The sequence below is a fragment of the Melozone crissalis genome, unplaced genomic scaffold (assembly GCF_028551555.1).
Source record: "Melozone crissalis strain CALT ecotype California unplaced genomic scaffold, PUWL_Pcris_2 ptg000018l_1, whole genome shotgun sequence".
NCBI classification, from domain to species: domain Eukaryota; kingdom Metazoa; phylum Chordata; class Aves; order Passeriformes; family Passerellidae; genus Melozone; species Melozone crissalis.
This window is the reverse complement of record NW_026535796.1, coordinates 45,757,705-45,768,651: the sequence shown is the minus strand read 5'-3', so window position 1 is coordinate 45,768,651 and position 10,947 is coordinate 45,757,705. Positions and strand designations below refer to the sequence as shown.

The following is a 10,947-nucleotide window of genomic DNA, read 5'->3' as shown; positions in this document are numbered from 1 at the left end:
TGCTGTAGAAAAAATAGAGGTTTTGAACCATTAGAAAAGCAAAGGAAGTGCAATAGCCCAGATTTTGATCATAATTACACCCAGGTGGTTCTGAAGTGACTACACCCGTGTCATTGAAGTTACACCAGTGCAAAACTTGTGTGAGAACTGAATCAAGCTCTTTGTTTTCCTGCATTTGTGTAGCAAAAGAGTACTCTAACAGCTCTTAGTAAATAATAAATTAATAATGATATGATGATCTCCCTTATGACTGGATGAAATACAGAGAAATAAGTATCAGAGTAAGAATTTTCTTGCAAGACTCTTTGAATGTGTCATTTGTATTGAGTATAGGATGCTTTGCTGGACTAATTTTAGTTTCTGAACCAATTAAAATTTTTATTTCAAACATCAGAAACATCCAGTGTAGTCAGGTAGTATGTAATGAACAACAGAAAGACTACAACATATAGGTTACAGTTCAAATGAGCAAGACCTTTGGTCTTTGCATGGCAAAGTGCCTTTAAATCCCCAGCAGAAAGTAGTAATGAAAACAACTAATGAAGGCAAGTGCCTTTTCTGTCTCCCTGCTGTAAATCAAATAAGATTTTAGTAGTTGGTTTCGTTTGTGTTTCCCCATTTGTCTCAGAATACACCAGATTGCAATGTTACATCACATTTTTAATGACTGGAACCATGTCCTGAGATCCCCCTCTGACCACACCACAACTTCCTTCTTTCCTTTCTCCTCCTGGCTAGAGGACTGTATGCAATTATGATGAGGACATAATTCAATTAATTATTGACAGAACATGTAATTGCCACTCAGATCTCTCTCTGATAAATCTCTCTGCACTCTCTGACTTCTGTTTGTAGTGCACTAGGGAGGTGGAAAGGCACTAAAAATGCGTTTTAAAGATAGGACGTTTCTCAATCCTTTGTATCAGTCGGGGAGGCTTCTGCCGCCCGGGGCTCTTTAGATGTACAGCGTATTGTTCTCGTCTGTGCTAAACAAGTATCCCCGAGAAAGCTCAGTGGGATGGAGGCTTATGATTCATTTTAAGTGGAGGATATAATAGAAGCAGATAACTTTGATTTGTGCAAAGGAAAAGTGTGATCTCTTTCAGGGATTCCAGGAATTCATAGCAAATTTTTCTTCTGTTGCTGATTAAAGAGAAAGTGATAAATAAGATTTCTGTGTTCGCTTTAAAGGAGGAATGTAGCTTTAGAAAGCTGACTTATTTAGGGAAAAAAAAAATCCTGACCTCATATAGCCTTTGACCAAGATCTGCTAGTAGTAGAGAGTAAAGATGAGGCTGTTTCTGTTATTATTAAAGCCCACAGTGACCATTTCTGTCTGTATGACCGGAAAATGTCCTGGGGGCCAGGCCGGGGTGGGGATGTGCCCGGGTCTTGCCGTAACTTAGGAATTACAACTAAAGCTTGCCAAAAGCGGATAAAGGAAAGAGATAACGAGGTGAGAAAGCAAAGAATGGCTTTATTGTAAAGTCAGGAAAACTAAGCTGTTAAAAAAAAAAAAAGAAAAAAAGAAAAAAAAAAAGAAAAAAGCAATCGCGTACACAGTCTGCCCTTGTAGCCGAGAGAGGAGACCCGCTGCTCCTCTGCCTTTGTTTTATACGGCACGGCGTGCGTGGGGCTGGGAAAGGCGCAGCAGGGCAGGGCCGGGGCCGGGGCCGCGCTGAGAGCCGCGGGCAGCAGGCGGAGCGGGGGCTCTGCTGTCCCGCAGCGGGGCAGGGCGAGCTTCGCGGGGCTCGGGAGCCTCGTGCCAGGGAGGAGCGCTCACTCTCCCTCCTGGGGTGCCGGGAGGGAGCCGAGGCTGATGCGCCCGTGCAGGCGGGAGGCACTGACGGGCGCTGGCCGCGGCTCAGGCACACGCACACACCTTTGCCGTGCCTGGGCGGGCGCGGGGCGATACCGGGGGGAGCGGGGTGATACAGGGGGGAGCGGGGCGATGCCGGGGGGAGCGGTGTGATTCCAGAGGGAGCGGGGCGATACCGGGGGGAGCGGGGCGATGCCGGGGGGAGCGGGGCGATGCCCTGCCGCAGCCTGTCCTACCGGCTCTGCCGCCGAGGCATCCCTCCGCTCCGGGACTTCGCAGTGCTTGCACCCAGCGCCAGGCCAGGGAAGCAAGACCACCTCAGGGTGGGCTCTCGCCCCGCAGCCCCAGCATCAACCGGAGGCACCTGAGCCGGGCGGAACCGGTGCCTTGAGCCTGGTGCCGGGGGATCGGCTCTTGGGGGAAAGGTGAAGAAGGGCTGAAAGGGTTTAGACCCCGTCAGAGCAGGCGCAGTGGCCGGGCGGGTCGGGGAGCCCGGAGCGGGCACCTGAGCCGGATCCTTCGACACCTCAACAGAGCGGGCCCATTTTCAGGGGTGCTGCGGGGGTGAAGGGGAAGGATGAGCAGGGTCGGAGCATCTGGTTTCTCTGTGAGGGACCACTCGGTGCTGCTTTTGTTGCCGGGAGAGGCGGGAGCAGTTACGCGTGATAGTCTAAACCGTGAATGTTGAAAGACTGGAACACTGCAGGTCCAGAGGAGCAAGACAGGGGCTGTAACGCCCTTACAAACAGCTTCCCGCGGGTTCAGTTCAGCACTGCGGGTGCGACTCGGCGCCCAGCTGCGGAGAGTGGCGTCCGCAGCTTGCCCTGCTTTCGGGCCGTGCACCCCTCTCCAAAACTTAGGGGCTCTACAGCTCGGGCGCCTCGTCCCGCTGTTCTCAAGGACGTGGAGGCGTTCAGAGGCGCCACGGGTGGTCCTTAAAGACCCACTGTCTCTGGGCAGCTTTGTACGGCTCCTGCGGAGGTTGCGGGATGCTCTCCACGCCCTGTCTCACCTGTCGGGGTCCAAGGGAGCAAGGTTCGGCACCCCGCGCCCTTTCCAGCGTATCTGCCGGCCCCCCGGGGGTGGGGCTGAGCCTCGCACGGCCGGGCTGGGCGCTGCCCTCCTGCCCGAGCCCCTCAGCCGCGCCTCGCCGCAGGTGCGGTTCGCGCGGCCCCCGGCCGGGCTCCGCTCCGGCACAGCCTGCCCGAGACGAGGTGTCCTTGGCGGGGCGGCTCTCCCGCCCAGGGCAGCTTTCCCCAGCCTGTGTTTTCGGCCGGGACTCACTTGCCTGCGCGGCACCGGTCAGCCCTGCGCCTTCGCCCTCCAGGGCTCAGGGCTCAATCCGGGGTCGCTGAGGGAGCACGCTTCCCCCTGACCGGTCTCCTCCCCCAGGAGCCCCGCAGGTTTGGATTTCGCCATAGGGCCACCCAGTCCTCTCCCTTTCCTGCGGGTCGCGGGCGGTGCGCGCTCCTGCCGCTGCCGAGGCTGAGCCCGCCGCCCCCGAGCCCCCGGCAGCGCATCCACTCCCGCCTGCCCCTCCTCGGCTGCGGGGGGTGCCGCGAGGTAGGCAAAAGGGAAAGTGAACGCAGCGGTCTGAAGATGGAGAAAGGCAGTCAACCTTAGACGTGTAGTTACTCAACCTTTATTATTTAAAAAAATTCATAAAAAAAAGGAAGGTGAACGAACGTCTTACAAAACCCCCCCACATAAATAGGACATTCCGTCCAGCTCTGGCTATTGGCAGTTCTAGTATTTGACAACATCAGACGCGATTTCCTGGCATTAGAGAAACCCATTTCAAAATCGGTCATCACAAAGAAATACTAGAAATCCCAGTTAGCACTTGCTAGGCAGCACGGAGCACTTGTACACAACTTTTCAGACACACACCCGCGCACACACGCAGCCGGGAACAGATCCCGTAGGAAGAGAGCCTCCTTAAAAAATAGTAAACGCTAGGAAAAAAAAAAAAAAAAAAAAAAAAAGGAAAGAAAGAGAGTTATTTACAAAACGCACATGGAAATACAGTATTGACAGAGCGTGGCTGGCAAATCAACATGATTTGAATAGAGAAAGGACTATGGCACGTCTTGCTCGAAAGCTCGCACAGCAGCCTCCTTCGAGTGTCCCCGCGGGAAGACAGCTCCTGCCATCCGCGACGCAGCGCCTTCTCCCTCCCCACCTCTCCTCCCGCCCTCCCTCGCCTCTCCACCCCTGCTCTTCTTGCCAGGTCCTTTTTACACTTGGATGACCACCGTGCTGGGGCTCTGGAGCCGAGTTTTGTACTGGTCTAGCCAGCTCCTCAGCTCCGAGATCTTGTAGCCCTCTGGTCCTCTGCCTCCCTGGTACATCACCTTCTCCTCCTGGATGATGTAGAGCCTCTCGAAGTAGGCACCGTAGGCGGCGCTGGAAGCATTGTCCATGGTGTCCACGGCCAGGGGGCAATCGGGCGCCCCTTCTCTCATCAGCTGAGCTGCCCGCAGCCTGTCCTGGAGGCACTGGTGCTTGGGGATGTTGTAGGCTGCATCCGAGCTGACCCAGCCGTCGGACGGGTGTGCTTCTTCAATGTACACCAGCAGGAAGTCGGCAATGTCCACGAAGTGCGCGGCCAGGCGCTGGAAGGACCTCAGGCGGGCCATGAACGGGGGTCAGGTGCAGCTGCCGAAGTTGAGGATGAGGGGTCTCTTGCCGCGGGCGAAGTCCAGGATGCGGAGCCTCTTCTGCCCGTCCAGCTGGATCACCTCGGGGTTAGGGGCCAAGGAACCCACGTGCGCCGACTTGAAGAAGTCCAGCTTCTGCCCGTGCCACACGGCTTTCAGCGACTCCAGCGTGAACATGCGGTTGGAGTCGGACACGCAGACCGGGGGGTCGTCGGGGGGCGGCTCCTCGCTGGCGCTGGCCGCCTCCTCCGCCGTGGGCATCGTCAGCATCTTCTTCCTAATGCACAGAAAATCCAGGAGCCAGAGCATCACGGCGGTGAGCAGGAAGCGGGGAAATAGGAGGATGCAGGCGGCCGCCTGGGTGAGCAGCTGCAAGGTGTGAACGCCGACGGAGTGGAGCATCGCAGCGGCTTGTGATGCAGGGCGCTGGCTGCCGGGGGGCCCCCACGCACCCTGCGTGCCGGGGTCTGTGCAGCACAGCTGAGATCCCGCTTCTCTTTAAGCCCATTTTATAGTCAGGGATTTAAATGAAAAGTGACTCCACCTCCGTCCAGAACCCGCCCCTCTGGAACTTGAGCCTGGGGATTACCTACCCCTCCACTCTAATGACCTAAAAATACACAGACAAAAGGGGAGAGAGCCCCGGCGGGAGCCGCAAGGGACGTGCAACGGAGCAGGGTGCAGCCGCTATCAGGCGGGGCAGAGAGTCCGACACAGGGCACCGCCGGGGTCCCCGGCCTCAGATAGCGGCGGGCGCTCACGGGCAGCCCCGCCAAGGACAATGCAACAGGCACAGCCCGCCCCACGCCCGGCTGCTCCCGGGCTGTGCGGGCACGGGCCGGGGCCGGAGCGGGGGCCGGGGCCGTCCCGGCAGCTCCTGCAGGTGACAGGCACAGGCCGCCATCGCCGCGTCCCTTCCCGCGCCTTCCTCCCCTCCCCGCCCCGGCAGCCCGGTCGCTCCCTGAGCGCAGCCTCCGCCCCACCGCACGCCCCGGCGCCGCGGGAGCACCCGGGTCTCGAACCCGCTGCCACATCCTCCGGCGGCGGCGGGGCGGGTGGCGGGCGCTGCCCCGGCCCCCCTTTTCCCCCGGGCGCGCGCTGGACGGGCCGGGCCCCGGCGGCGGCGGCGGCCCCGGCGCGGCGGGCACCAGGTGGGCGCGGGCCGGTGGGCGCTGCCCCGGGCGGAGGAGGGGCGCGGGCGGCCGCCAGAGGGAGCTGTTGGCCGAGAAGCCGCGGCGGCGGCGGGAGCGCGGGGCCCCTCAGCCCCAGCGGGGGCGTCCGCGTCCGGCCCCGGCCCCGCCACCTGCCCGGGCCCGCCACCTGCCCCACACGGCACTCGGAGTACGGGGCTGCACCGCGGCCGCTGCGGGGCCGGTGCTGCGGGAAGCGCGACAATGGGTGGGCAGAGGGGGCGGCGGAGGCGACAGGAGGAGAGCGCCGCGCCTGCGATGTCCCGCTGCTCTCTGGCGTCCTGCTGCATCCCCGAGAGCAGCGAGTCAGGGCAGGCAGACGCTCCTTTACGGCGTCCCAGGAGGAGCCGACAGGACTTCTCTGCACCTGTCAAGTGACATACAAACACAAGCTTCCCACCGGACTGGGTCTGGCAAAATCCTTAAACTGAGGGCTCAAGTGTCACTTCACGGGCATGGCCAGGCAGACCAGTGTGCTGTCCCCAGAGTGGACGCGCGAGCTGTTGTGGGCTGGGTGGGTTGTATATTAGTAGCAAAGTGCTCACTGGGCAGGGCTGAACACTGACTGGCCACCTTCAGTCTTCACCCATCAGAAGGAATTTATGGTCTGCAAATTCCTTCCTGCTGAACTAGATGGAGACCTGTCCCAGGAGTACAGAGCTTAAATGTAATTTAGTGTTTCTGCTCAGAACTTTGCCACTCCATTGTTGCAGGGTTCCCAGCTTGCAGCATGCACTTCATTTTCCCACCAGCTTCCTCAGAAAGGAACATTACTTGTCCAAAACGCTGAACACTGCCCTCTGCTATGCAAATGTGGCTCATGCAACCCTGAGCTACTGCTGCAGCTGCCACTCACCCAGGTGCCTGTCACACTGACTTTGGGACATGCAACTCCATGTGCCTGTGGGTTCTGAGTGCTCTGTTTCTGCCTGTTGGCCAGTGACAGGTCTCTGGCTGCAGATTCCCAAAGACCTCGAGGACCTGCAGTTCCCCTAGGCACAGTTTGTGTTCCAAAAGTGACTTTGCATGTCTGTACCTCCCATCTATCCTCTGTGAAATGGAAAAATGAATGCTGAGCCTCCTTATGGGAGGGTAGGCAGCTTGCTTAATTTTTATGTGACTTATTACAAGAACCCTAAATAAAAGGCAAAATTAAAATCCCATTTTATTTTTTTCTTTCTCTGGGTCTGAATAGTCTGATCAGATGGCTCGTTTGTAGTGCCCTGGTAGGTCATATTTAGTTGGAGTCAGCAGCAAGGTAATTCAGCATTTTAACATCTGAGGGGAAACGCATGCTCTAGCCCTCATAAAGCCACGTTCATCCCCTAGCCTGATTAATAACTTCTTTGGCATTCCACGGTGCTCAGTCCAGGGAAAATTACTGAGTAGATATTTACTATATTGTCAAACTTATTTTGAACTATTCATGTGGGCCTCTCACCACCTCTCTGTGCAGTTATGCAATCTTGAAAACCACAAATTAAAGCCTCTAAAGAGACGCAATAACAAATTGTGGTAGCTCTGAAGAAACCCCCAGGAAAAAAAATTGATCTCTCAAAGTGACCTCTTCAAACTATGCTGACAGACAAAAGCCTGAGTAAACAGATGGGTTTGCAACCCTGAATATCAACAAACTTTGCTCTACTAGATCAGTGAGAGATATTCTGAGGTAAAAATGCTATCTGGTCTTATATACTCTATTTGCAGCTGGATAGGGACTTTGGAAATGACTATTTCTCCATTCCCTGCAAACAGCTTTGCTTTGTTTTTATAGCTTGAAGGAAACCTTTGAATTGGGGCTTCCTATTCAGCTGTGGATAGAGCAGAGAACTGAAGCATTTTGCTTCACTAGCCCAGTGCTGCACTTTGCTGCCACAGGAAAATTCAAGCATGTCCCGAGGCCACTGTTTCCAGGTGGAACAAAGGGTGGCTCTGCATGGCCCTACAAGCCATGCTCTGATGGGCTCAGCTGAGGTGCAGTGCTCATGTATTAACTCCGTGGGAAAGGGTAGAATTCCTTCTGCAGCTCCTTGGTTCTCAGAAGGTTTGAAGTGACGTCTTGCTGCTGTTCTCATGTCTGTGTTGAGCTGGATGGTTTTCAAAATCCTGTGTTTTAACTCAGTTGAACCCCCTCTCTACTTCCCCAAGGCTGCACCTCCCAGTTGGAACTTGGATTATTTTTAGGTGTGTGAAGGTAGTCAGTCTTTCTAGGAATCCATATCACTAATATTAATAGTGTGGGAACTTATGTTTTCCTGTATACTGAGGATTTCATAGAATATATCCTAAAATATGGGTTTTACAGTGGCACATCTGGTTATGGGTGGTTTCTACTCTTCTGCATGTGGTCTGTGGTTCAGCAGTCACTAACTTAAAAATACATAAGTTTGTGTGTGTGTGTCCTCGCACAAGTGCACATACATGGTTTACATTATTTCCTTTTTTCTGAGAACTTTATAGCTGTAGTTTTTCTTCATTTGATAAATGTAATTTATAACTCTTTTAAAGCTCTTTTCATAAACAGGAGCTACAAAATAAATTCAGCAACTTATAAAAGCAAAACCTCAAAAAGCTGAAATTAAAACCATCAGGTCTGCTTTGATGTAGAGGATGTGTTGAAACGGTATATTTACATGTTTATTTTCTATTTTATAATTTCCTGCACAAAGGCACGCAATACTTTCTGACAGGAACTGAAATGTATTTTGGAAGAGTTCCACTTCTCATGTCATCTAAGTTCCATGTCATTAATGTGGTAGAACTCTATGTGAAGGAAATGAAAAAGACTTTCCTGAAATAAGAGCTGGACAATTTCTACTCCTCTAAGTGGCTACCTGGTGACTGAAGAGAGGTGCAGTGGTGCAGTGGTAAATTACTCACCTGTTTGGTATCTGTAAGAAGTGGGTAAATATTGCTGAAATTGGTGGTGGATAATCTCCATTTGCAGTTGTTTGCTTGGAGCAACACCTCTGGAAAAGTTACCATATGCTGGAGATTGTGCACGGGTCTGGTGTCTCTGGAGCTGCTTCTTGCTTAATCTTTCACCACTTTTAGATGACACCTGTTCTTATTTTCCTCTCTTCTGTCTTTTTTTTTTTAAATAAAATATATTTGACTCAGAAAAAAACTTACAAATCCAAGCACCTAGGCAATGCCTGAAGTAGGTTTGAGTATGGAAAGAAAAAAAGTGCTGTGCTGCAGATTTTTCTATAAAATCTCTAGTAGAGCCATGGCCTTTGAATCTCCTACCTACCCTGTCACTCTTACCTTCAAATACATGACAAGCATGTCATATATGACAAAAAGGTTCCCTGCACTGAACCTTTCAAAATTTTTCCCCTCACTTTTTGCTGACTCTGGGTTGAATTGGGAAAGAGTTGTTTATTTGGGAGAACTGATTCTACAACCAAATGTCTGTAAATGCAATGTTCACCCTGAGTAAGTGGAAACCAACATTTTCTTGAGCCTGTGAGCCATCTACCAAGGCTTTGCCATGCGACCAAGTGTACAGTTCCCCTGATGTGTTAGTGGGTTTCTGCACCTGCCTCTCCATGGCTGCTCCCTAATGCCCCTGTTGTGCCAGCAACCTGTCAGGCTGGGGTAGAAGCTAGATAACTAAAAGATTCTGGATTAAAAAATTCTGGTTTTAAACCCAGATGGTTTTGGTGAGTGGGTTTACTTTAGAACCCCTAAAATAGTGTAACTTAATAGCATAAATTTCAGTGCAACTTGAATGACAAAAGGTGCAACTGTCCATCCCATTAATTCTTCCTCATTTCTGCTTGCACTGTGTCTTGTGTGATCCTGAAATTATCTGCAGTGATCTGCTTTGGGGACTAAGGAGGCAGAAGAGCTTGGCTTTAGAAAAAAAGAGTTATTTCCTGACAGGTTAGTTCCCTAAACTTGCTAATGATGAAAGGAAATGATCATCTGTGGTGCAGGGGAAGAGAAATGGCTGCAGCTTGTGGCCAAGGCAGGGCTAACAGGACCATCCCATCAGACTTAGCAATATCATCCATCCACCCCTGGGTGGAATTGCATAGTGAGAATGTGTAAGAGTAGAAACAAGTTTCACTGCAGATGTGGATAGTCTCCCTTTGTGTAGTGGAGGAGCATAGGAGATGTACTGGAGGTAACAGTGGCTGTCACAGGGTCCTGCTGGGCAATGTAGCTGGATAGGGTGCACAGATGGCTTCTGGGGGGAGCCAGCAATTTCAACTTCAACAGCAGCTGCTAACACACCTCCATCAGTAGGAAATCAGATTATGCAGAACCCCCTGTGCCAAGCACATCCCTGCTACCCATCAAGCTAACTGCTCAAAAGCTTCTGTGGCTCAAGGGCTCAGGCTGGACCCCCTGGTAGTACAGTACATCTGAATGGTTTGCTCTGCAGCAAAGACAACAGTCTAGTCCAGAAGTGGAGCCCTGTGGAGTTATGCTTAAGCAGTGACTTTATACACAGTGAATACAGATGAAGTCCTTGTCAGAAAACAGAAAATACTTCTACCATTGTCTTTGTTTCAGGTGTGCTGTAGATGAGGATAAGGAGATGCAATTTACTTGAATCTAAATCTCTAAGAAAATTGTAACAAAATTCACCATGTGCAGTGTTTTACAACAGAATATGTTTCAGTGCATGACATAAAAATTCAATATACTAACACTGTTCAGAGAGATGGGGACAGCAGGCTGATAACTCAGATTGGTTTTTCATCTTTCAAAAGGCAGCCTAGCAAGAGTGTTTTCTCAAAATGTTACTGGGATGGTTTGGAGTTGAAAGACTGGGTCTGTCAGGGTAAAGGGAACACTACTCTGGGTAAGGGGAGCACCCTTCCTTTGAGATCCTTTGCCAAGGGGGCTCTCACTGCTGTCTGGCAGTCTTTGTCACAGGCTGGTCCTCAGAGCCCCAAGGTTTGTGTGATGAAAGCAGTGAGTGATCAGCAGCAAAACTCCTGGTGCTTCCCTCGTGATTGTGATTTTGCCCAACGTAGTATGATAACAGATTAAAGGGGCTCTGGAAACTCAGGGTCCAATATTCATCATCTCACTTTCCTTAGCAAGATCAGTAGAATATAAAGAATTTCAGTATAATACAGTTTAATAATTCTCAGGTTTTAAGGTGATTGCATGTGCCCTGCCTGAAATGATACACATGTTTGAATTTTCAATCTCTAACAGACTCAGAGGGGAAGGCAGGAAAAAAATAGCATTTAAAAAAACATTTATTCAAGGAAAATCTTTAGGGATCATGTATAGGATAATCTTCTTCAGGGTGACC

General features: G+C 51.9%; 1 protein-coding gene across 1 annotated transcript; it reads right to left on the bottom strand.

Moving 5' to 3' along the window:
• Window positions 1-3,968: 3,968 nt before the first annotated feature.
• Window positions 3,969-4,945, bottom strand: DIO3 (iodothyronine deiodinase 3). The gene has a single exon (XM_054276027.1). The coding sequence runs from the start codon at window positions 4,879-4,881 to the stop codon at window positions 4,057-4,059; it is 825 nt and encodes a 274-aa protein (XP_054132002.1). The 5' UTR covers window positions 4,882-4,945; the 3' UTR covers window positions 3,969-4,056.
• Between the last annotated feature and the right edge of the window lie 6,002 nt (window positions 4,946-10,947).